Consider the following 26,858-nt stretch of genomic DNA (forward strand, 5'->3'; position numbering starts at 1 on the left):
TGATTTAGAACCAAACTGGGGCAATATTATGTATAGGGACCATTTGCCGAGCTACTGGCATTTTACCAATAGCAAAATGCCACATATGCTGCCCTAGTGATGGTCTCAAGCTTTTGCTTGAGTGCCCGGCTGGATGGAGTTATAGCTCTAAAGTGAAGCTGGTTACTTTTTTGTCCCTTCTGAAGCAAATCTGTCTCCTTATCTACATGCTTTGTGCTCCTGATGGGGGTCCTGCAGTGTCTGTACAAGGGCCCAAGCCTGAATAACTCTCAGTAGTCAGGGGTTCCAGCTTCTCTGTAAATAACCTTGGGGGGCCCCAGCCTGTGAGACCGCTGAATGTGGATGCGTTGTGGTCTCCAGACAGTACTCATTTCTCCAACAGGAATGAGCAAACTCTGCTAGACTAAAACAACCCCCGTCCTTACACCCTTCTGCATTTCAAGGCATGGAAGCAGGATTAAAGTGTAAACTCTTAGCGACAGTCCGTGCCTTGTTCTGTGTGTTTGTACTGCACCTAGCACAAGTAGGGCTCTGTCCTGCTTGGGACTCCAGGGCACTACTGTAATACAAATAGTAAAGAATAAGATGGGGATGGTCTTGCTTAGCTAGATGCAGGTGCTGAAATAGCCCAGGAGAGGCTGTTCTTACACTATTTCTAGCTAGAACTGAAAGCAAATGTGCAAAAAATAATATAATTAAGTAAAATAAATGAGAACACTGTGAGAGTCTCTTCTTGTGAGATTCCCTGTCAGCTGTACAGACTCAAGGTCTGTATGGTTCAGATAAGCCTTGGGTAAGCACCTAAACTTTAGAGTGTTTATCTAAATTGCACCTGAGCGCCAAACCTGCTGCTGGATTGCCCTCTCCCAGTCTCCAGCACATATCTGTCTAATGGGGGCCTGCTCCAATAGAAAGGTCCTTGAGTCTGATCCACTGAAGATGAGAGCGTGGGGGCGGCAGCAGATGGTGAGTACTGGTGCTGGGTTTTGTGCTGGGCTAAGCAGGGAGAGAGATAGAAAGGAGACCCGCAGCATCCGGTTGAAATACGGCAACGAGTTTATCTCTTTTGGAGACATAGTGTGAGGTGGTTCAAATAATTTGCTGTATTTATAAATCAAATAACCAGGCTGAGCCAGTGAGGGTGACCAATACGCTCTGCAGTCTTTCTTGTTCCCCACTTACGGCTGCCATAGGGGTGGCAGTCCTGGGGTTGGGAGTAGCAGTCTGAAAGAGCAACTTGCAGTTCAGCAACTGTGGCAAGAGTGATCTCTCTTTTTGTTCTTGTGTAATTCTCCCCAAGAAGCAGCTGGCTGGGGAGCAGCAGCAATGTGTTGGAAAGAGGCAAGGAGCAAATTGTAATTGGAGGGAAAAGCTAGAGAGCTTCGATTCACAGGGAAAGTCTGTATTTTCAAAAGTGCATGGGATGCTAGGAATGCAAGTCTTACCTAAAAAGCCTGGAAAACGGCCTAATCTTCATCAGGGGCGCCACTTCAGATTTTGGTGGGGGGAGGGGGCAACATTAACCATGATTCCAGGGGCTACTTAGGCACTTGAAAACTCTAATTTTTTGGCAGATAATGCAGCAATTAGCTGACAGGCGCGTTGTATCTAATTCCTATATAAAGAAAGAAAATTAAATAAATATTAGACCCATTCAGCTCTAATATTAACATGTTCTGACATCTTGTGGTAAGTCACTTAAGGGACACTGGTTAGGTTTAAAAAATTATATTTTAGTTAAGTATATTCTTACTTTGCTTCTAACTCTGCGGAGAGAGAGACCCCATTAGGACTCCTGGGCTCTAGGAGAGGAGAGGGTTCCTAGTGGGTTACAGGTGGCGGGGGATGACATCTGGGTTCTATATAAGAACATCAGAATGGCCATACTGGGTAAGACCAATGGTCCACCTAGCCCAGTATCCTGTCTTCCAACAGTGGCCAATCCCAGGTGCTTCAGAGGGAATGACTAGAACAGGCAATCATCTAGTGATCTGTCCCCTGTCACCCACTTCCAGCTTCTGGCAAACCAAGACTAGGGGCATGCAGAATATGGTGTTGGATCCCTGCCCACCCTGGCTAATAGCCATTGATGGACCTATCCTCCATGAACTTATCTAGTTCTTTTATTGGAACCCTGTTATAGTTTTGGCCTTCATAACATCCGCTGGCAGAGTTCCACAGGTTAACTGTGAAGAAATACATTGGGTGCCCCCTAGTTCTTGTGTTATGTGTTGAATAACATTTCCTTATTCAATTTTTCCACACCTTTCATGATTTTATAAACCTCTATCGTATCCCCCTTTGTCATCCTTTTCCAAGCTGAAAAGTCCTAGTCTTTTTAATCTCTCCTCATATGGTAGGTGTTCCAGACCCCTAATAATTTCTGTTGCCCTTCTCTGTACCTTTTCCAAATCCAGTATATCTTTTTGAGATGGGGTGACCCAAATCTGCATGAAGTATTCAATATGTGGGTGGACCATGGACCATGGATTTATGTAGAGGCAATTTGATATTTTCTGTTTTATTATCTATCCTTTTCCTAATGATTCCCAATATTCTCTTAGCTTTTTTGGTTACCACTGCACATTGAGTGGATGATTTCAGAGAACTGTCCACAATGACTCCAAGATCTCTTTCTTGATGGGTAACAGCTAATTTAGACCCCATCATTTTGTATGCATAGTTGGGATTATACTTTGCCATGTGCATTACTTTGCATTTATCAACACTGAATTTCATCTGCCATTGCGTTGCCCAGTCACCCAGTTTTGTGAGATCCCTTTGTAACCCTTTTCAGTCTGCTTTGGACTTAACTATCTTGAGTAATTTTGTATCATTGGCAAATTTTGCCACCTCACTGTTTACCCCTTTTTCCAGCTCATTTATGAATATGTTGAACAGCACTGATCCCAGTACAGAGCCCTGTGGGATACCACTATTTACCTCTCTCCACTCTCACCATTTATTCCTACCCTTTGTTTCCAGTCTTTTAATTGGAGTGCTTAGCAATGCTTTCAGGATCATCTAACTAGCCTTAATTTAATTACAAGGCTTTTGTTATCTTAATCACCTTGCTTCTGTTTATAAACAAACTCCCTGCCCCAAAGGCAGAAGCTGGGAGCAGTACAGAATTCATCACATATCACACTCAAGATGTGTTGCAATTAAGAGCTCTGGCTGGGGTGGGGCATGCACTGTGAGGAGACCTCGGGTACAAAACTCAGAGGGGGGCTAGAGCCCTCCCTTCCCACCCTAAATGGCGCTCCAGGTCTTCATTTAAGATCCCAGACTGCTGAGGTTCACTTCAGGCTTCAAGCTACTCTGGCTCCAGGCCTGCTGACAGGGGAGGGCAAAGGGGTGCTTTGCTCCACCGCCCTTGCTCTGCGCTGCTCCTGGAAGCGGCTTGCACATCCCTGCGGCCTCTGGGGAGGGGGTCTCCGTGCGCTGCCCCCACCCTGAGCACTGACTCCGCAGCTCCCATTGGCCAGGAACTGCGGCCAATGGGAGCTGTAGGGGCAGTGTCTGCGGGCTGCAGCGCGTGGAGACCCTCTGGGCCCTCCGTCTAGGAGCCGTTGCCAGAGGGGTGTGCCGGTTGCTTTCAGGAGTTATGTGAGGTAAGCGCCAACCCCCTGACCACCTCCTGCACCCCAACCCTCTGCCCCAGCCTGGTGAAAGTGAATGAAGGTGGGGGCGAGTGAGCAATGGAGGAGGGAGGGGGATGGAGTGAGCAGGGGGTGGGGCCTCAGAGAAGGGGCAGGACAGGGGCATGGTCTCAGGGAAGGGTCAGAGCCAGGCAAGGGCGGGGTTTGCATGATTAGACAGTTGGCAACTGTACTGGGTAGGCATGTGGAAGCCCTGGCCATGGGGGAAGAGCGCGCCCAGCAGTGCACCTGGCAGCTCGCTGGGCACCTGCCAGTGCAGGCGCAGCACCACCCAAATGTCAGGCAGACCGTCTTTGTGGGCGCGGCTTGTGCGTGCTTGGGGGCCCACTGACCGTTCTGTCCTGGGGCCCGGAATTGCTGTCGGCTGGCCTGTCTGGCTCCATCCAAAGTCCTCATTCTGGCAAGTAAAGCCAGGCCCTTCCACCTGTGGCAAAGCCTGTCTCCATTACTAAGATGTGCGTCTTGTTTTAGAGGGCTTTGTGCGATGCTCCCAAACACTTAAAGCCATGGAGGACCATTCTTGTGTAGATTTAAAGGCCGTCCCAAACCTGGGTGACTCCCTGTACAGTATAAGTGATATTTCTTTGTGCTGCTCCTCCAAACGTACTCATATAGACCAGCCTTCATGGCCTGGCACAGTGGAAATGTATAGAAGAAGCAGATGCTAATGAATGACAGTATGCAAGAGTGTAACACACATCTCAGCAGCAGGCACATCCCTTGCCAACCTGGCAAACAAGGGCTCATGCTCTGATCTTCCACATGGCAGCACTTTGCAGCTCAAATTGCAGTCTTCTGAAGGGAGAAATGCTGGGATGCTAATGCTGGCCCTTCTCTCTTCTGAGCACTGTTTGGTGTTTGCCATCGCTAATAAAAAATGTCCCCTTTCTTGGATACAACTGCTCGTGGGACGCCAACTTTACATGCCCCAGTAGGAGCAGGCAGACCAATCCCCAAATAGAAAGGGTCTTGGCTAACTTTACTTCCTAGACCCCAGAGAGGCTGCTGTAGGGACCCAGTAGGAAATCTCCTTGGCAGGCCTCAGCAGACAAGGACCTGTAGAATAATGCAGGAGCGCTCTCCTGTCGGCATACAGCGTCTTTACCAGACATGCTGCAGCTGTGCCAATGTAGCGCTTCTAATGTAGACCTGCCCTCTATTATTATCATGATTCTCTGAATTACAGTAGTTCCTATAGATCCTAGCTGGGACCCTGGGCCCATTGTGCTGGGCACTGTACATACACACAGTAAAAGACACGCTGTCCCGAAGAGCTTGTAATTTAAAGAGACAAAGAGAAGTAGTGGGAGGGGAAATTGAGGCACTTGGCGGTGAAGTAACTTACCCGAGAGGTTACACAGAAAGTCAGTGGCAGAGTCAGGATTAGGACCCAGGTCTTCTGAGTCCCACTTCTCTGCCCCATCCACTGGGCCATAATGTCTGTCTGTGGTGCCCATGTCAGTTTAATTGATCAGGGTTACTTACATCATGGATTTTTTTTAATTTAATACCATGTTAGCAAAACACACACACACACACAAACAAAAGGAAGTAAATTACACGGTGTGAGGTGGGGGTATTTTTATCTTTGCTCTTTGGACCTAATCAGTTAGACTGGCATTGTTTGCAATAGACTGTTGCAATAAGGCAAGAGTCCCCTTTATTTGCTCTAGGGAAAGAGCTGTTGATGGCTTTGGCAGACATGAACTCTGACCTCCTCCTGTTCCTCATCCAAGTCCCACCTCTTCCCATCCCCCGCTGCTGACTGATATTCCAGCGGACAGAAGTCACTGATGCAGAAATGTATATTTCCAGGAGTCAATAAGCCCCGAGCCACAGCACAATTGGTGCAACAGGATTATAGGGTGATACTAGACAGTAAACCACACAGCACTGACTCATAGCAAGCTACAGAGGAAAAGGATTGGCACCAAGTCATGTGCTGCACATCTGCAATGCAAATTAATTATCATCTATCCAGACATATATCAAATGATCAAAGCTCCCGCTGCCAGGAATGACTAGGAATTTGTGGCAGGTCCTGAAATTCACAACACAGCAGGAGATGTCGGGATTCATTAGGAACTGCAGCAGCTCTAGGCCCCAAGGCAGTGGAAACGAGAGAAGCGCGGTAACGAGCAAGTCGGAGCATTAATAGGTCAGCCAGTGAGGAGGGGTGCAAGGTGGCGACCTTGCAGAGGCTCTTGTCTGAGGCCCAGCGAACCTCAGTGCTCTGGTGCAACTCTGAGCACCTTCTCTCTCCTGTCCCTTCCAGAGTCCAAAGGGAGATGGCGATGAGGAGGAGGAAGGAGGATCCCATGAGGCCCCAGTGTCAGCGTTCATCATGCTCTTTGCAATGAGAGCCTGAGACTTTCCAGCGCTGAACATTTCTGTGTCTCATCTACCACCACACCCTGAAATCAAATTCACAGCCAGGTGAACCAGGCACTGTACAAACATGTCAGAGCTGCCTCCGCCCCCTTCTCTCCCGCTCTCTCTTGCCTTCTCCTTTCTCTCTCAAGTTTCTCGGGGAGTCAACGGATTCCAGCGTGAGAATATTTCCACCTCTCCGCTGGTTCTGGAGCAGTGAGAAATCTGGGGTAAGCGTCAGATGGCAGGTCTGGGGACAATCACTGGGTTTGCTTTCTGTATTTAGAACAACCACCTTCTAATGGCTGCTGTTTCCTGTGGTTTGTTTTCTCTGTTTACAGAGGACTAGGTTTGTCAGTTTAAACTAACGTCTCAGCTCTCCCGTGGCTGTGCTTCTATGGGTTAACCCCTTCTCTTCGGAGAGCTGCGTTTTCAATCTTAGCAGTGCCAGGAATGCATGTGCTCTGCTCTTGTGTGTTGGCAGCACCACGTTATGGCAATGGGAGAGGGAAGCAGTTTGGGGATTGTGGAGCTTTTTCCTTCCGGTCTGGTTCTGGAAGGGAAAGAAAACTGGGAGCTGGGCTGCTCTGGGAAGGAATTTACTCCATCTTTGCTCCTACAGCCCAGTGACACCGTCCACCAATTGGATTTGCTGGATGGCAGTGGTAGTTTCCCTGCAGCCCTTTCTCTCTTCTCACTCGGAATTGTCCTCTACTGGCACTCACACAGTGGGACAGGCAGTGAGATCTCCTTTCTTTCACCACCCCGTCCCCTTTCAGACAAGCAAGAATGCATGTCTCTTATGGGGATGTGGCATTTGGGACCTGTTAGTGTAAGCTGTCAACAACGCGGAGTGTGGAATGAAAATGCCTTGCTGGACTTGGCAGTTGGTGAAGAAGGTTAAAGTCACCCCTGATGATGCTTGGGAAAGCAGACAGCCCATGTCAGGAACATGCCTGCTTGCTGGTGTATGCAAGATGTAACAATATCTCCAGGGAGCCCCCTTATATCTGCAGGGACCCTCACCATACCTATCAAAGATACTTATTGATTGACTAGCTAAAACCCCTCATGTCCATATCCCTGGATTTCTCCCTTGCTATGTCAGCTAAGATCCTTTCAGCACAGCTACTGATCTATTGTGTCGTAACACTGTGTATATCTGAAGTATCAGGGAACTGGCTAACTGCATACTATTTGAAAACCATTTGTCAAATTACATTGGCAATGTACACACAATCTCTTTTAACCAAGTGATCTCACACAGACAGACAGACAGACACACAGACACACAGAGTACATGGAAAAAGTAGGTCTGTGGCAATTGTCCAGTAATATTTACTGATCCTTTTGTCCTCTTGTTTGCCAGGATATTAATGACTTAATGTACTGGAGGACCGAACAGTGAAGTAGTCTGAGAAGAAGAAGAAGAAGAAGAAGAAGAGAAGCACCTAGCTGGTGAGTGAGTACTCAAAGGTGAGGCTTGGGGATATGTACAAAACGAGGCATTTGCCAATCCCCCTTTCTGAAGTCCATCCATAAGACAATGTCCAGTGCAGCTGAATCCCTAAATTGTTGCTTGTAAAAGGGGTGCTGCTGTCCTGACATTGTATAAATTCTCTCTCCCCTAAGCAGTCTAGTTATTAATTATGTGGTAAGGCTGTGCATTGATGCGCACATTGTGCAGCACATTGATATGTATGAACAATGGCTTATTAATAAGCAAATAGTAAATAGAGCTGGTCAACTAGTATAAAGACCTGTTTGTGAAATTAGCAGCTGGGCTTCAAAGCAGCCTGTTTGTGCCCCTCTGTGGTGTGCTGCCTGTGAACATTCATGTGAACAAAATTTTGTGTGTAAGAATGTTCATGAGAGAGAATTTGGGGCCCAGCAGGTGAGATTCACTTAACTGAGAAACAAAATTTGTTTTTATGACTAAACAAAATTCCTTCCAGAGGAAAGTGTATGTACTTCGTAAAAGTTCAGCCATCCTATCATGGAACAGAAACAATAGCATGTGAGCTGGGTGACCAGTCCCACACGTCAAATAACGAATTCTGAGTATCAGTACCTAAATGGAGAGTTGCTGTGAACAGTTTGTGAACAACCCACAGGTCAAACATCTTTGTCAAAACTATTTGATGTGTTCATAAAAATCACAATCTGTTCAAAGACAATTCATGAGCAGAGAGAAAGGGCTAAATATGTTGAGTAAACTGTTTAAAACAATTGGACAGATTAGCTCTAATTGTAAGTAAAAATGCATTTAACTACATACATCCCATTCCCCTGGATCATGCAATATTTTATTTTCAAACCTACACTGCATTATTTTTGCTCCTGATAATCAAGGTTTATCTATCTATCTTTGTAGAAGGATGGTATCTAAGGCTCCATGTCATCCCCTGGGTCTGGCTCAGACATAACTCCCTGGGAGTCCAGTTAACACTCCTCTTCAGTCAATGACAGAATCTCTGGAGGTTAACATAAGATGCTACCCTCCCTCAGGGATTAGGGGAGAGCACATTTATCATCACAGCAATATCAGACCATGTCAGATCAGGATTTAAACTATGGGACCAATTCTCCACTCTATCACATCACTTTTGCTCCTGTGTATCTCTGTTGACATGAATGGGTTATATCAATGTTGTAAACATTTGTTAACCTTTATGCTGAAATGTTTCCAATTAATATTTAGTTGTTAAACATAAGGGTCCATGAAAACCCAACTTGGTTTTCAGATTCAAGCTTCTAGGTTGGGTGCAGAAAAACTGTTTGGTAGAGGATCACTAGGCAACACTTTGAATGATACAACCAAACTTTATTAGAAAAATGATTAGTTAAGCAAACAGGCATGTAAATACTATGTACATAAATGCTACTATTGTACTCCCAGTCCAAGATGGACTGGTGTGTCAATGGGTGATCAGTCCACTGACAACAGAGTGAAGTACAGCCTTATAGTCCTGGAACTGAATGGTACTCTTTGGATGTTAACTGGAGCTCTCCCTTGCAATTCAGCAAAACTACTCCTTTTATACTCTATTACAGGGGTAGGCAACCTATGGCACACGTGCCAAAGGAGGCACACGAGCTGATTTTCAGTGGCACTCACACTGTCTGGGTCCTGGTCACCGGTCCGGGGGCTCTGCATTTTAATTTAATTTTAAATGAAGCTTCTTAAACATTTTAAAAACCTTATTTACTTTACATACAATAGTTTAGTTATATATTACAGATTTATAGAAAGAGACCTGCTAAAAATGTTTAAATGTATTACTGGCACACGAAACCTTAAATTAGAGTGAATAAATGAAGACTCGGCACATCACTTCTGACAGGTTGCTGACCCCTGCTCTATTATAATACTAATTAACATTAAACTGTCCTTTACCATAACTATATTTCTTCCATCTTCTTATTGGCTCTTTACACTGCACATTATTTAAATTAACATCTGCACCAATGTCCTTCGCATACTAGCAATATAGATAACATTTTAATAAACCATTCACAATTTTCATAAACACTTATTAAAAATGTTGCTTAAACCAGTTATAATCCAATCATAATGGTAACAAAGCCCTGGGTCACATCCTTGCTAACTCTTACTTCCCCATAACACTCTGTCTCCAACTCATCTTTGCCTTTTCTCACACTAGCAACTTCACCTGAGCCTAGGTTTTGGACCCAAGTTAGCCTAACTTCTACTTACTTCTTAATCCAAACTATCCTATAGCTTACAGTGTAAATCAGATATAATGGAGGGGAGAATCAGGCCATATCCATTTAACGTGGCTCTTGTATGGTATCTAAAGGGCAAACTCAGGTACCTGGGTGGCAGCATGTTTGTTGCTGCTACACTGCTGGATTAACCCTTGAGCAGTATTGATATTACTTTTGTTATTAGATAGATTGCCTTGGTCTTACATAAGAGTCAAACATTAACATAGTTGGATAAAATAAAAATCAGGCTCCTGTTCCCTTCAAAACCTGTTATTAGAAATGTTTCTTAGCCCTATATATGAGGATGCTGTTACCCTTACAAATCAGAGGCTCCTCCCATTCCCATACCTTTTACAGTCTGAGAACTGGGTGACAAAATAACTGATACCTGAGAGGAGGTGTGGTCTGACCTGATGTTACTGAATTGTGGCTGCAGGCAGGGGCGGCTCCAGGTCCCAGCATGCCAAGCGCGTGCTTGGGGCGGCAAGCCGCGGGGGACGCTCTGCCGGCGCCGCAAGGACGGCAAGTGGCTCCGGTGGACCTCCTGCAGGCGTGCCTGCGGAGGGTCCGCTGGTCCCGCGGCTTCGGTGGAGCTGCGGAACCAGTGGACCCTCTTCAGGCATGCCTGTGGGAGGTCCACCGAAGCCGTGGGACCGGCGACCAGCAGAGCGCCCCCCGTGGCATGCCGCCATGCTTGGGGTGGCGAAATGTCTAGAGCCGCTCCTGGCTGCAGGGTCAGTCTACTGTAGTGGATACAGCAGGGGGCTAGGGGTCAGTGAGGGGCTGGGTTCTACGCTCAGTTTATATGACTCACTGTGTGGTTTGGGTACGATTGCCAACTTTCTAGTCACACAAAACTGAACACCCTAGCCCCGTCCCTTCCCTGAGGCCCCACCCCTTCCCTGAGGCCCCACCCCCCACTCACTACAGTCCCTCTCCCTCAATAGCTCCCTGTCCTCCACCCTCATTCACTTTTACTGGGCTGGGGCAGGGGGTTGTGGTGCAGAAGGGGGTGAGGGCCTTAACTGGGAGTACAGACTCCGGGGTGAGGCCAGAAATGAGGGTTCAGGGTGTGGGAGGGGGCTCCGGCCTGGGGCAGGGAGTTAGGGTATGGGAGGGGTGAGGGCTCTGGCTGGGGGTGCGGACTCTGGGGTGGGGATGAGAGGTTTGGGGTGCAGGAGGGGGCTCCAGGCTGGGGGGTGGGGTCAAAAGATTCGGAGTGTGGGAGGGGCTGCAGGTTGAGGCAGGGGGTTGGGATGTGGAAGGGGTGAGGGCTCCAGCTGGGGGTGAGGGCTCAGGGGTGGGGCCAGGGATGAGGGGTTTGGGGGGTGGAGCAGAGGGATTTGCAGTGTGAGAGGGGGCTATGAGTTGAGGCAGGGTGTTGGAGTCTGAAAGGGGGTGAGGGCTCGGGGGTGGGGCCAGGAATGTGGGGTTTGGGGTGCAGGAGGGTACTCCAGATTGGGGAGGCTCGGGGGGGGCCGGAATGAGGGGTTTGGGGTGCAGGAGGGTATTCCAGATTGGGGAGGCTCGGGGGGGCAGGGATGAAGGGTTTGGGGTGCAGGAGGGTACTCCAGATTGGGGAGGCTCGGGGGAGGCAGGGATGAAGGGTTTGGGGTGCAGGAGGGTACTCCAGATTGGGGAGTCTTGGGGGGGCAGGGATGAAGGGTTTGGGGTGCAGGAGGGTATTCCAGATTGGGGAGGCTCGGGGGGGCAGGGATGAAGGGTTTGGGGTGCAGGAGGGTATTCCAGATTGGGGAGGCTCGGGGGGGCAGGAATGAGGGGTTTGGGGTGCAGGAGGGTACTACAGGTTGTGGGGGGTTCAGGGCTGGGGCAGGAGGTTGAAGCTTGGGGTTGAGGCATGGGCAGCTCTTGGTCAGTGGTGCAGTGTGGGGGCTAAGGCACACTGCCTGCCTGTCCTAGCACCATACTGCACGCGCCCCAGAAGCGGCCATCAGGTCTGGGTCTTAGGCAGGGGCATCCAGGAGACTCCACGTGCTGCTCTCGCCTGCATGCACCGCTCCCCCCCCCCAGTTCCCAGCCAATGGGAGTGCAGAGCTGGTGCTCAGGGCGGAGGCAGCGTGCGGAGCCCCGTGCGGAACCCCATGCCCTCCCTCCCCCCCGCCTAAGAGCGTAGCTGCTGGCCCCTTCTGGGGTGCAGCGTGGTGTCAGCCAGGACAGGTAGGGACTAGCCAGCCTTAGTGTGCAGCACCACCGACCGGACTTTTAACGGCCCAGTTGGCGGTGCTGACCGGAGCTGCCAGGGTCCCTTTTCGATGGGGTTTTCTGGTAAAAAACCGGACACCTAGTCTCCCTAGGTTTACGGTAAGTCACTTTACATCTCTGTGCTTCAGTTTCTCCATCTGTAAAATGGGGATAATACAATTGGCAAGTCTCACAGGCTGGTGGCAGGTTTAGTGTTTTCATAAAGCACTTTGAGCTGCATGAGTGCAAAGCAATGTGTTATTACCAATATTATTATAAGTGGGGAATCAACCTGTCTTTATTATTGGTTGGAAGTAGCTAAAATTGTCTCCAAAACCTTGCTAGCCAAGCTGCTGGTGTCATCATGATCAGGTGGCATGCTCCTGCCATCTTAGCACATTTCCACCACGTTGCTAAGGGAAGAATCCTGGGGCCTGATTCTTCATTGCTCTGCACCTTGTGTGGGCACTTACATCTGGGCACAGTGAGTATAAAATGCTACCATTTTGATTTGGTAGCATTTTTCACCCCCTTTGCACAGATGTAGATGACTTCGCAAGGTGCAGGACAACGGAGAATCAGGGCTTGGGATTTCCCCGCCCTTATATACCGAGTCCCAAGGAAGGGCAAGCTTGGCAAATGTCTCCACAGTGTCTTCAATTAATGAGCAGTCTGTTATGATGGCAAGTGGAGAGCATGTGGAAAAACATGATTTTTTTAAAAATGAAAACAATTCATCTCCATTTTTGGATGCACCCCAGGGACTCTACAGGTGGTCTGTGTGGTGCCTGGAGTGTCCATTGTAAATGGAATGGGGCTATGAATGTAGGGCAGTGTCCATCTGTGACTGGAGGCAAGTGTGAGTGGTGAGAGTGGTGGCTGAGAGGTGCCCTCCTCTCAGCGGAGCCAGATGAGAGTGAGTCCTGTGGGTTGATCTCATAACACAAGAACTAGGGGTCACCAAATGAAATTAATAGGCAGCAGGTTTAAAACAAATAAAAGGAAGTATTTCTTCACACAATGCACAGTCAACCTGTGGAACTCCTTGCCAGGGTTCAAAAAACTCTTGCAGGGTTCAAAGAAGAACTAGATAAATTAATGGAGGCTAGCTATTCATGGAGCTATTAGCCAGAATGGGCAGGGATGGTGTCCCTAGCCTCTGTTTGCCAGAAGCTGGGAATGAGCTACAGGGGGTGATCACTTGATGATTACCTGTTCTGTTCATTCCCTCTGGGGCACCTGGCACTGGCCACTGCCAGAAGACAGGATATTGGGCTAGATAGACCTTTGGTCTGACCCAGTAGGGCCATTCTTATGTTCTTATGATCTCTGAGTCTGAGCCTGGGAAAAGCAGTGCTGCTGATGGTGCTACGTTAGTATTTGCTAACCCTACTCCTCCAGTAGACCTAAGAAGAAGAGCAGAAAGGCTACGTCTACATAGGGATAAAAAACCTGTGGCTGGTCTGGGTCAGCTGATTGGGCTCGCAGGTCTTGGGCTCCGGGGCTAAAAAGTCACTGTGTAGATGCTCAGGCTTAAGCCTGAGCTTTGGGATCCTGCGAGGGTTGAGAGTCCCAGAACTCAGCTCCAGCCTGAGCCTGAACGTCAACACAGTGATTTGTAGCCCTGCAGCCCAAGCTCTGCAAGCCCGAGTCAGCTGGCCTGGGCCAATGCAGGTCTTTTATCCCTGTGTAGGTGTACTCAGTGAGGCTACTCTTCTAGCTCTTGCAGCTAAAGCACTGGGCTGTGACTCAGGAGATCAAAGTTCAGTTCAGTTCCTGGCTCTGCCACAGACTTCCTGTGTGAACTTAAAACAAGTCATTTAATCTCTGTGTCTCACCTGTACATGAGGATGATAGTAGTTCTCTTTCTCCCACCTTTTGTCAGTCATATTTATTTAGATTGTAAAATCTCCAAGGCAGAGATTTTGTGTGTGTGTGTGTACAGTGTCCAGCACAATAGTGCTCTGATCTCAGCTGGGACCTGTAGATGCTAATAATAATATTGTGAAAACAGCTACAGCCTTATTATTTCATAAAGAAAGAAGCTGGCTAACGTTTGGGTTGTGATAGTATTAGCTTCACACTGTGCGAAAGCTCCTTCCTTTAGAAGAGCTTTTATGTCATCAGGTGTGAATTTGGCCCAGTATGTCTAAAAGCCACCAAGGAGCATGACAATAAATACTGTTCACAATAAGCTCAGGAAAGACATGTTTATGGTGTAGCCTATTTTGCTCTTAATGGACGAGAAAAGAAAAAAGCCAACAATTTAGTTTCATGGCCCTTCCCATCCTTTTGGGAAAAGCCATGCATCAGACGTAGGGAGTTTGCATTGCCTTTCTCATCTGTCACAAAATAAACCCAGCAACATAACAAATAAATCTCTCCTAATCTTATTTCTAATGGAATATTAATCTGTACGCCTGGGTATGTGTTCACATGGGATTTAGAGCATTACATCAGTTTGCAGTGCTGTTGGGTTGCATGGTGCACCCATCTTGCCAGACATACAGCTTTATTATCAGAAAATAATGAAGGACATGAAATACTAAAAGTTACAGTGCAGCAGCAAACGTCATCTCTTCCTTTAGGAAAGCAAAACACCCAACCCAGCATTTCCAAAGCCCAGGGCCTCAGATCAAGGTGCAGAGTGGGATCATGGCAGGACACCGCACTCTCAGATCCCATTTCAAAAATAGAATCATAGGCACGTAGGGCGGGAAGTGACCTCGAGAGGTCAAGTCTGGCCTCCTGCCATTAGCCCCCACCTTTTCCCCCTCCACCCACTCTTTACTACCCTGGCTGTGTAAAGTTTCCTTTAGATTTGAAAACTCCTAGGGAAGGAACCTGACAGTTTTGTTTTGTCTGCAAAGTGCTATGAATGTCTATGACGTGGTGTAAATAATGATCATGTCAAAAACCTCAGGACAGTAAACATTAGGATTCTATAAGGCTTGGAATGCAATAAAATACTGTGTATGTATTATACATACCCAAACACATGGATAATTATCTAGTCCGCCATACTTGAAATGTATTACAATGTTGTGACTTGCATCTCAGTGAGTTTTAATGGGGTTCTCCTTTTGTTTGGGGGGTTCTCTGGGATCCCTCCCTGTGCTCTCTGGCTCCAACTTCAACTCTCCCCACACCCTCACATCACAGTGACCCAATGAGTCTACTCTTCTAGCTCTTGCAGCTAAAGCACTGGGCTGTGACTCAGGAGATTAAAGTTCAGTTCAGTTCCTGGCTCTGCCACAGACTTCCTGTGTGAACTTGCAGCCTGGCTGGACTGGACGAACTCCCCCAGCCCCTCTTTGTAGTCCTTCAACTCTTTTCAGAGCATCAACTGAGGAGTCACTTGGGGACACTGGGCTGATATTTTTTCCCATCCAGTATCTAAGAGTGCTGTGCTCTTGGTCCAGGGAGGGCATGACCCACCAAGCTTGGGAGCAGAATGGTGATGCCCACAGGGTAGAACTACTCAGCCACAGTGGTGTTTCAGTTGCCATAATAAACTGTTTTAAATAAAAATAATCAAGTAAGCCTCAGACACCCTGCTACCTACCTCTCTCACTCACGTTGAGTGTGTGTGTGTGTGAGTGTGTGTATGTGTACACATATGCACACACACAATGACACAGTCAGAGCTTATATACCTGCCCTATGCACCAGAGAAACTATAATTATATCAGGGAAGCTGATGAAATAACAAATCACATGAGCAAATTTGCTTTAGGATCTGAAATACTGTGTGATAACAAAGAACAATTCCTGCTACCATTTACTTCCTTCTTTCTTCTGTCCAGCTGATCATTTTCTATGCCCGTTTCTCTGATGTCTCCCAATCACTCCTTCCAACTCTGATTTCCTTTCCTTCTTCACTAATTCCTCCTTCCTCTCATCTGAGCCTAACCCCTCTCTCTCCTTGCCCCTCCTTTCCAGCTGATCCCTCCCACTGCTCTGAATCTGCCATCTGTGGTTTTTCTCCTGCTCACTAGCAGATGTGACAGCTTTTGGAACTATATTATCTATGAAAAGCTATATCTGGCGTTAAAAAATCTGACGTGGTTTCCCAGGCAGCAGAAATGGACCATTGAGAGAATTTAAATCTCCAGCTGCTTTTGTCTCAGGGTAGTGACTTTTATTATTTATGCTTATGACATTTCTTACAGTACGGCTATCAGCCACGAATGAAAAGACTAGGGTCTAGTAGGTTACTATGGTGTCGGTGTCACAGGATATATATGACAGATTAAGGGGATGTTGTCTAATAGTTTAAGGCTTAAGTGTAGATTTTGTGTTTATTTACAAAATCTAAGTCTTATATGATAAAAATATTCTTATTAATTTGTTTTTGGATAACAAAGGGCGTGTTTTAGTTTTTCTTATTTAAACATTCTCCTGTGGGAAACTCAAATATTATAGCCAATACAGGAGAACCACAAGTATAATTGACCACTCTCATTTCACTGTCCAAGCTGAGTGAAATGCAAAACCTAAAAGATTATTAAAGCTGATGGGTTTTTAAATACCTATTTTTAGTATATGATTTTTTATCCTGACAGTGTCCCTTTAAACTACAACCACCTATCCAATATCAGACTGTATTTATAATCAAAGCAATTAATGTAAAGCAAATGTCATTGGAAACCCCGAGGTACATGTAGGTGTACAGGGTTGGATGCATTTTATCATGAGAATACTCATACTACTAGCCAAAAAGACACAAAGGCCAAATTTTCAGCCAGCTGCTGTAAATGTGACCATGAACTCAATGGATACATATTTCTGCATATGTGAACCATACTTTTGTGTATACGGATGGGGTAAGTGCTTTCTAAATGGTGATTTGAAAGCACAATTATCTAATGTGAATGCACCTATGTTTTGTATATGTGCATGCAAAGTTATATGCTGGGGTAGATCTACTTTTGAAGACTGGTTGAAAATTTGGCCCCGAATGGAAAACTGAACATTTTAATTCAGTAGTTTGCATATAAATCCAATCATACTGAATCATAAAGGGATACGACTAGTTATTATTTATGGATTTATTTTTACAGCACCCCAAAGTGTGCTAGGGGCCTTACAAAACAAATAGAAAGTCATCGTCCCTGCCCTATCGCTCTCACAGTACAATTAGGGCCCTACCAAATTCATGGCCCATTTTGGTCAATTTCACAGTCATAGGATTTTAAAAATCATAAAATTCATGATTTCAGCTATTTAAATCTGAAATTTCAGTGTTGTAATTGTAGGGGGCCTGACCCAAAAAAGAATTGTGTGGGCATTGCTTTGTGACCCTCCTGCAATTCCCTTTTGGGTCAGGACCCCCAATTTGAGAAACACTGGTCTCCCCTGTGAAATCTGCATAGAATAGGGTAAAAGCACACACCAGACCAGATTTCACGGTCCATGTCACGCTTTTCATGGCTGTGAATTTGGTAGGGACCTAAGTATAATTATGGATGGGGTGCAAGGAGGGAGGTTACAAAGAGTAGGGAGGGGGTGCATGAGGAAGAACAAGGGTTAAAACAATAAGATCACTTGGTTACTCAGTTTAGGAATGTTTCCATCCTCATGGCTCAATGAAGAGGTTTTAATTAATAATTATTGACACACTTCTTGTCCCAGCAGAGAGTTGAGATTTACAGCACTTTATCCAGTGCTTCCCACTTCCTGATTTTTGTCAGATGCTGTGGAGCCTCTCTTTGACCTGCTAAACCCAGGGCTGTGAGTTCAATCCTTGAGGGGGCCACTTAGGGATCTGGGGCAAAAACCAGTACTTGGTCCTGCTAGTGAAGGCAGGGGGCTGGACTTGATGACCCTTCGGGGTCCCTTCTAGTTCTAGGAGATGGGTATATCTCCATTATTATTATTATTATAGTAGCCCCACCTGACCTTTGAACAGTGCCAAAAGGAGTAGCTAGCAGGTCACTTCCCTTTCCAAGGAAATCTGCAGTTCTTTTCCTTCAACAATTGTCTCCACGATTATTTCTCATTATTTATTATCTGAATTGCACTAGTATTTAGGCACCCCAGTCATGGACCAGGACCCCACTGTGCTGGGCTCTATACAGATACAGAACAAAGACAAGTACTGCCCCACTGAGCCCACCATTAGAGCATATGAGCCCTGGGTGCCATTGGAACTACCTCCAAAGCAAAGATGGTTCTGGCAGTGCACCCTCTCAGGTGCAGAAGTGTGGCCTCATAGTGCTTCTCTAAATGGGCTTTTATTTGTCTGGCCTTTCTCTACGTTGTTTCTCTGTTTTTCAGATGGAATAATAAGTCTGGGGTCTCTTGTGAGCATTTTGATGCAGCACAGTAATGCTGTGTTTGCACTTGAAAAGTCTGTATAAATGCCCTGCTGTGATATACAATGTAAGGCCCCGATCCTGCAAATGCTTAATGCACATGATTAACTTTACCACCGTAAGTTGATTGATTCCATCCCCTCTCTACTGTTTCAAGGGAACGATGCATGGTAGTAAAATTAAACATGTACATATGTGTTTGCAGGATCCAGGCCCTAAGGACAGGAAATACAGCAGTATGTTAAATAATCACTTTTTAATCACTGTACACTGCTTTAAACTGTAGCTCTAAATGTAACAACATGAATTATGTACTGCATTATATCATTAAGAGAGCATGATATTGAAGTGTATAGCATGTAAGGAAAATATCACCAGAAATGTCTGTCTCTCTACTGTGAAAGAAATTATTTTCACTATGTTCACTGTTGTCTTTGGCTCATGAAATATTTATCCAGCAAAATAATCTAAAGCTGAGGTACTGGGAAGGGAGAATGATCTTCCTGAAGTGTAAGAGCTTGGTGGGGGTCCAAAATCTGCTGTTGGATAGAGGGAATGATCAGGAAGTGTCTATGTACACCAGTGGTTCTGTACAGATAATACAATAGTGCATCCAGCATTAATGTAATATTAAGGTAGGGAAATTGAACCGCAAATTTAGGAAAATCCAGAATCTCAACTTTCTCCCACAATGTAAATAATAATATTTATTTATTTATTGTAATTCAGTAGCATCCAGGTGCCCGAGTCATGTGCTAGGCACTATACAAACACATAAGTAAAAGATGGTAACTGCCCCATCCTATGTATTTCCTATATGTATTATCAACAAACAGTAATATACAGTATTAAGGTTTAAATTGAACAAGAGAAAGAGAGAGAGAAAATTCTACATATGCAACATAATCAACTTCTGGGAATAACTTTAATTTGTAGGATTGCTGTCCTTTTGAGTGCTTGATTTTTCCATCTTAACATAGTATTAGCACTATTTTTTCCTTTTAATTTAGAAAAGTGAAGAAATAATAAAATAACTAGATCTGGAGTTCTTTGGCTTAGGAAACTGTAAATGTCTGTCAGATTCTAGAACCCTGCATAAGAATGCAGTGTTCCTTTGCTGAGTCACCCTAACCTCAGGTGTTAATACCTTGAATAAAGGAACAGAGTAATTACTTCTGATTCATGCTTGTTAGCTCTAAATGGGATACAAGAGTGATTGGAGTGTCTTTCTGAGGGAAGAAGGCAGAGGACCAGGACAGAGGAAGTCCTGCACGGAAACCCTAGGGACAGTGAAGCTTGGGGAGAAAGTGTAGGCTCAAGTTTGTGTTTTGGTGAGTAACCCTCAGGAACTTTGTTGAGGAACCTGGCAGGAACTTCATCCATTTATTATTCATGACAGAGTCTACTGTGTGCTAGGCATTTTCTAGACATTCAGAAAGTGACGTCCCTGCCCCCAAAGAACTCACAATTTAAGGACAGATAGCCAAGTAGACAGAAGTTACAGGAAGGGGGACAAAAAACAGGGATTTTCTAGAGTGGGGATTATAAATTGCTTAAACTAGGGCTGCTCAATTTATGCTACAGAGCTTTAGCACTGAGCCTGTGCTGAAGCATTTTACCTAGACTGAGCTATCTAAAATGGTAGGCCCCTGCTGAAGGCTCCCTGGCCGTTTCTCTTTCACAAGCTGCTATTTCTAATAGTATCATTCTAACCATGGCATTCTTGACAGTTTGCAACTTTCTTGAACTGGAGATACTTGATTTATGGAATTTACAGCTCAAGCAGCTTTAGGCGGACAGTAAGGTGTCCCTGCTAAACGTGCCCTTAAAACCACAAATAGAAAACATTCTAGGTCAGATACATGAAATTGCTGACTTTAAGCATTTATAAATTTGAAACCAAAGAACCAAATTTCCACTAATTTTTTCCAGGCTTGATAAAATCTCTTCAGCAAGTTTGACTTTGGTAGCTATTTGTTTTGAGGTGGTCATGAGCTGCAAGTTTGGGACTCGGCTTTTGAACACCTCAAAGTTCAAAAGTATTGGACTTGTGGCTTTAGTCTCAGCCTATTATAAAAGTAGGGGCCATTCACAAAAATCAAATCCAGCTTTGGATTTAATACCCTACCTCCCCACATCCAAAATAGCCCTTTTAAAAATACTAATAAAACTGAGCGTTTGGTTCAGGCCTATATCAACTTTTAAAGTTAGCTGCAGATAAAAATTTGGCTCAACCTACATTGCGTAAATTTTCCAAAAAAATTCTCTTTGGCCTTCTCTGCTCTAGGAAGAGTAGGACCCATAACTATCTGCCTATGCAGCTCCTCTGGTGATGGCAGTGGTGGCAGCTATAGATAGGGCTCAGGCTCTTTCTCTCTGTTATCTAAGCTTATTCTGAGTAGACTTAAATTAGAAGTCATAAAAACAGCTATCTACAGTCTCCCCCATTACTCCCAACAGGGTAGCTACATCAGTGGTGATTTATGGATCCTAGTGTAAGCTCAGCTATTTAGGCTAAGACCAAGATTGGAAAAACTCAGACTAAAAGGAATTTGTATGAGCAATGGAAAAAGAGGGGTTAGACTGGAAATTAGAATGCAGTTATAACTGTAGGCTTGGTTGCCAACCCTCCAGGATTGTCCTGGAGCTTCTGGGAATTAAAGATTATATCATGTGATGAAACCTCCAGGAATATGTCCAACCACAATTAGCAACCCTAATTGGAGCAGTATAATAACTACTGTGAAGACCAGATAAATGACTAGATCTAATGCATTTGATCTCTCTGATTCAGGCATCATGTTTCGCAAAAAGAAGAAGAAACGACCGGAGATCTCTGCTCCGCAGAACTTCCAGCATCGGGTCCACACCTCGTTCGATCCAAAGGAGGGTAAATTCATTGGCCTGCCCCCTCAATGGCAGAATATTCTAGACACCCTAAAACGTCCAAAGCCAGTTGTAGACCCTTCAAGAATCACCAGGATGCAGCTTCAACCTATGAAGGTAAGAGAGGAAAGTTAATCCTTCCCCTTCTGTCAAATGCAGTGCAACCCAAATGAAGCAACATCTCCTATGTTCTTCATCCTGTAACATAAGAGGACATTTTTATTCTGATCTGTAAGGAGTCCAGGGGAGGATAAGGTATAGGTTTTAACCAAGTTTTATTGTCTGTGAAGCCAGAGTAAAACCTCTCTGGCTCCAAAGGAAAGGTGACAAAATAGAAGTTCGCCCAGGGTGCCGTTTTCTTTAAGGCCATTCCTGGGAATGAGACAACATCAGAGGGCTTGATTGTTCAGCAGCTGAAGAGCTACATTGAACTGCAGATCAATCAGAACATTGAGATTGGCAAAAAAACAACGTAATTTATAATTTAACAGTCAGACTCACAGGCAAGGGTGGTGATGGGGGAGGCTTGCGGGGGCTATAGCCACCCCAAAATTTGCCTTAGCCCCCCCTGCCAGTACAACGGGCAAATGTTATGGAGATGTAAGGGTGGCATGGTATAGCATTGCCACCCTTCCTTCTGCAGTTCTGCACTGCTGGTGGTGGTGGCACAGCCTTCAGAACTGGGCGCCCAGCCAGCAGCCACAGCTCTCTGGCCACCCAGCTCTGAAAGCAGGACCTGCTGCCAGCAGCAGTACAGAAGTAAGGGTGGCAATGGGGCACCAAGTCTGCTGTGAACAGTGATATTGACAAAGTTTCTTTGCACCCTCTCCCAGTATTAATCAATAACTATTTAAAAAATCTTTTCTGCTTATAACAATAATTTGATAAATGTGTTTTAGTCTTAATTTAAAAGTGGTGAGGAAAAAGTAAATTCATTTTAAGCAATAGGGTTATAAATTTAGCATTTAAAATAGTGTTAAATATAAAAAATGTGGTTTTTAATTTATAAGTGGGGTCACACTCAGGCTTGCTCTGTGAAAAGTCTCGCCAATACAAAAAGTTTGAGAACCACTGAACCAGTCATTCAACTAGCCTTCAGTAAGAAATGGACCTTGGAGAGCTCCCAGCATATCCATAGGGAATATAATCCTAGGTTTGGCCTAACAAATTAGTGAACCACTTATGAATCTGAAAGGGATGAATGAGCAAGCCCCATATCTTACTGCCCCATCTGCAAGCATGAGAGATGAGTTTGTTCTGTCCTCCCTGTGCTTCAGTCAGGAGGAGGAGGTGAGGTTACACTGACCACAGCTTAAGCTAGTGGATCATTTAGAAACCATTACTATTATCCAAGTTTGCATTGCTGAGGTAAACTATAAACACAGACTGCTGAGGTTTAGGAGTGAACTAGAATAGTAATTTAGGCTTACTCACCCTACTGAATAGGCTCCTGGGCTGGGTTTCTGACTTTTTTTTTTCCTTTTCATCACTTTTGTGTATAAGAGGTGGAACCTGTTTGCAGCCAATGTCCCAATCAAAGTGGTGATTGACAGAACAGTTCAAACTGAAGGCAGAACAAGAGATGCATGTATACACATGAGAAGATGTATTACCACAGCAAGAGTAGAGAGATGAATTTGCCAGTGTCTAAGATATTGGACACACAATTAAATGAGTTTGAGTGGCCTCAACTCACCTGTAGTTGATAGGATCTTTCTTCCCTGCATTTCCTTCCTTAACTCACAGTGAGCCTGATTCTCAGCTGGTGCAAGTCAGTGTTGCTCCACTGGAGTGGTGTCAGTTTACATCAGCTGAAGATCTGGCCCAGGGTAATTAATTCAGCATGGTTGGAAGAACCCCAGAGTTGAGATAGCAAACAGGAGATTACTTCTCCCTCCATAGGAAGGTTTCCTCATACAGATTGAGATTCACACAAGGGGTAGGAGTGATATTATTACTATGTCTTCTTCTGGAGAATAGATGATTTGAGTTCTTAGCACTTAAGCTTTTCACTTCCAAAATAAACAAGATGGCTAGGCTGCTGTATAGCATATTGAGTGTATAGGGCGTGCCACTCATACAGTACTGGTGGTTGTTTGGATGGATGCCTTATCCTTCATCATTTGCCTACAAGGCAGTTATGAACTACTGCAATCCTTTTGTTTCCAGTAGTGTGTTCACCATTTATAATTGCAGTGGCTTGGCAGAACAGAGGAGGGACCCAGAGATGGAACAACATAGGTTTTACAGGTCAGGATTAAGAAGCATTAGGAAAAACTGTGAGGAACCAAAATTAAAAGCAGATGAAGAAAGGCAGGATAAAATGTGCATTCACAGGTGCCAGCTTCCAATTTTTTCCAGAGGTGCTTAACCTCTGCTCAGCCCCAGGCCCCACACCACCTCTTCCCACCCCCACTCCACCCCTTTCCCCAAAGCCCCAACCCTGCCCCACCTCTTCCCTGCCCCCTCCCCCGAGTGCGCCCCATCCCCACTCCTTCACCTCCCTTCCAGCGCCTCCTGCACACTGCAGAACAGCTGTTCAGGAGGTGCTGGGAGGGCGGGGGAGGAGTTAATTGGTGGGACTGCCAGTGGGCAGGAGGTGCTGCCGGTGGGTGCTAAGCTATGTATACATTGACAGAGCTGTAGGAGAAGAGGAGGACCTTGTACTGGAACAGGAAGTAGGTAGAGATTAAGATGCACTGAGATTTGTGGAGACTCAGTTTTGGAAGTAGTACCTCAATAAATAAAGAGGAAACTTGTCTAGTGCACTCAAAATCAAAGTTCTTAACACCCAATTCTCAGGACTCATTGCTAGTTCAATGCAAAATTTTTCCAACAAGGATATCTTAAAAGTGTATGTGTGTGTTCATAGCTTCTTTGGCTGACGGTCACAAGTGAGGTGTGGTTACAGAATGAAATGGAGCCCAGAAAACCAGCAGGAATAAAAAAGTCAGGACTGAAGTAGATGCCCACTCCTGGAACTAGTAGGAGTGTTGCAGGTCAGGATTGAGGTGCATTAGAAAAGCAGTGTGAGGAACACAGTGCCTCCCTGCTCTGTTATGTTAGCTAGTCCCACTCTTCATCACAGCAGTATATGGTTCATCAAACTTTAAGAAAGTAAAAACAATGGAGAAGCCAAACATTCCCCCCTACCCAGAACTTCAATGAGTAGCCAGACACAAAGCTCAACCCCTGCCCTTGACGTTCTCAGCCTCAGGGGTTAAAGCTCTAACTTTGCCTTTTGTTTCTGTGTGTTTGACAGACTGTAGTGAGGGGCAGCAGCATCGAAGTGGAGGGATATATCTCTGGGATACTGAACGATATTCAGAAGCTTTCTGTCATCAGTTCCAACACTCTAAGGGGAAAGAGCCCGACCAGCAGGAGGAGAGCCCAGTCACTTGGACTTTTGGGAGAGGACAGGCTCCCAGACATGTATCTTCAGAGCCCTGAGGTTGACTGGGAAGACAAATATGGAAACTACCTCAACTGCAATGGTGAAAGCAAAGCAGCCCGAAGGCAGACTATGTGGCCAGATTATAAACCCAGGATGGATGGGCAATCTCATCCCAATGGTATGGTAATGAAAGCAAAGTCCCTTGGGCCTTCAGAATTCCAAGGTGAGGATGGGCGCTGCATCCAGCTCACTTCAGTTTCGCAGCACCAACAGCACACCTATGTTCTGGTTGGGAAGAGTGATAAGGCTGAAAGAAGAAGCTCAGAATGCTGGCCCCAGCCTTGCCTGGTGGCACAAGTGAATCCCAGGCCTTCTGGGGAGGGGAGCCCTTGTCCCAAATCGAGGGAAAACAGCTTGAAACGGAGGCTGTTACGAAGTGTGTTTCCCTCATCCGGTGACTCAAATAAGTCAGGCCCCACCCTGCAGATTAAGGTACATGTATTTACTGCTTAAACCTAAATACACTGATGATTTTTTATAATGCTGCAGTTTACTTTCACATTCAAACAACATACCGGTACCTCCAGCTAGGTTAATGACAGAGTCAAAGAAGTGCTGGCCAAAAATACAGACCCAAAGTGGAAGGGCAGTTTAGTCCATGCAAAGACAAATGATAATGTTCCTCAGAAAATAGGCTGCTGAGCATAGCTCAAAACTACAGCCAGGTATACCAAGTATAAAGTGCATTTGCCTGGTATAGCTTAGTTTGATGGGCCATAACTTATACCGGCAAAAGCACTCTTCTAGGAGCTATATCTACAAGGAGGACTTGCTAGGATAGCTATGTTGGTATATCTATACTGGCAAACCCTTTCTCAGGGCTTGTCTAATTGAACAGTTAGTGTGTGGGGAGCTGGGGTGTAAATCAACCTTGCACTAGTGTGCCCACCTCTGTCTGAGTTGATCCTGCTACCACACACTGGAAGTTCCCTAGTGTGCTTTAATTTACTCCATTTTGAAATGGGATAGATCAAAGCACACTAGGGAACTTTTAGCGCATGGCAGTAGGGGCCACTTGGACACTTAGTGCACAGCAGACTAGTGCAAGGTAGATTTATACCCCAGCTTTCCACACACTGTTGATACAGACAAGCCCTAAACGTAGAGTAGGCTTACAGATGCAAACTGACCCTTTCTGGCAAGAGTATTAGGCAGGGCTCAATAGCCCTAGGGCTCACATCAGGTTTATATCTTATGTTCCTGAAGTTCGTGCTTCAGAGTGTCAGCCAGCCACCACCCAGGGTCAGGAAGGGATTCCCCCTGCAGTGTATTCTGGGAGGTTTTCTTTATCTCCTTCCTCTGAAGAATCAGTGGTGGCCATGGTTGGAGATGGGACACTGGATATGGTGGGCCAGGGTTCTGAGGTGGCACCAAACATTCTCTCTCACAGGCGCTTGGCTGGCTGATGTCACTTGCTCAGAATCTAACTGGTGGCTATATGTGGGGTCCGGAAGAAATTTCCCCCCATGTCAAATTGGCAGTGACCTTGGCATTTTTTCACCTTCCTCTGGAGGGTGTGGGTCACTTACCAGGATTATATGGTATATGTCATTTAATCATCTCCCTGCCATTGCAGGGGCCTCAGGCACTGGTGCACCTTGGTCCCTCCAGTTCTCTGCCTGTGGCACATAACAATCTAGTCTCCTGTGGGTCTCACTTGCTTTGGTCTCATTTCCATTGCTGGGTTTAGAGCGTGGCCACTGGATGGTGATGGTGGCAGTGGCCTTTGACATACAGGAGGTCAGACTGGAAGATGTAGTGGTCTCTTCTGACTTTAAGCTCTGACTCTAATCTATTTAAGCCCTACTGTTGATGGGGATGGGATGATTCACAACTATTCCATTCCCTGGAAGTCTCTTTGTTTTGAGAGTATGGCTAGAATAAAAAGCAACTGGTGCAATGGCTCATGGCACTGATAATGGCTATAGAATAGAAAACCTCTAGATCACTGTTTTCAATTCAACTGAGGTCATTTCAAAAGTCATTACCATCTAATAACTGTTTCGTGCCTTCTGTAAAATGGGTTGGTTCCCTGCAGGTCAGTTCCTAGTTATTGCTATGTCCCTTTATTCTAAGGAAGGTGACAAAGACAGGTGGGGACTAGAATCTCTGACCCAGCAGAATTGATTTGCTATAAGATGCCGGAGGGTGGTGCCCTTAATCAAATGAGAATGATCACAGGAATGTTCTTCCATTTCCTTAAAGAATGGACACTTAATTTTCAAATACAGCTCTGTG

The 26,858-nt window shown here is 45.6% G+C and overlaps 1 protein-coding gene across 2 annotated transcripts in view; it reads left to right on the forward strand.

Moving 5' to 3' along the window:
- Positions 1–26,858, forward strand: part of LOC123368413 (serine/threonine-protein kinase PAK 6-like) — a 50,029-nt gene that overhangs the window by 13,383 nt on the left and 9,788 nt on the right. The window contains exons 2-4 of one of the 2 annotated variants that reach the window (XM_045013185.1): positions 7,402–7,490; positions 21,075–21,283; positions 24,429–25,052. In XM_045013185.1, the coding sequence (XP_044869120.1) occupies positions 21,080–21,283; positions 24,429–25,052 (828 nt within the window). In that variant the 5' untranslated portion in view covers positions 7,402–7,490; positions 21,075–21,079. Of the gene's footprint in view, positions 1–7,401; positions 7,491–19,191; positions 19,612–21,074; positions 21,284–24,428; positions 25,053–26,858 lie in introns of those variants that run through there. The other variant, XM_045013184.1, reaches the window with a different exon arrangement.

Source organism: Mauremys mutica, chromosome 4 (assembly GCF_020497125.1).
Source record: "Mauremys mutica isolate MM-2020 ecotype Southern chromosome 4, ASM2049712v1, whole genome shotgun sequence".
NCBI lineage: Eukaryota > Metazoa > Chordata > Testudines > Geoemydidae > Mauremys > Mauremys mutica.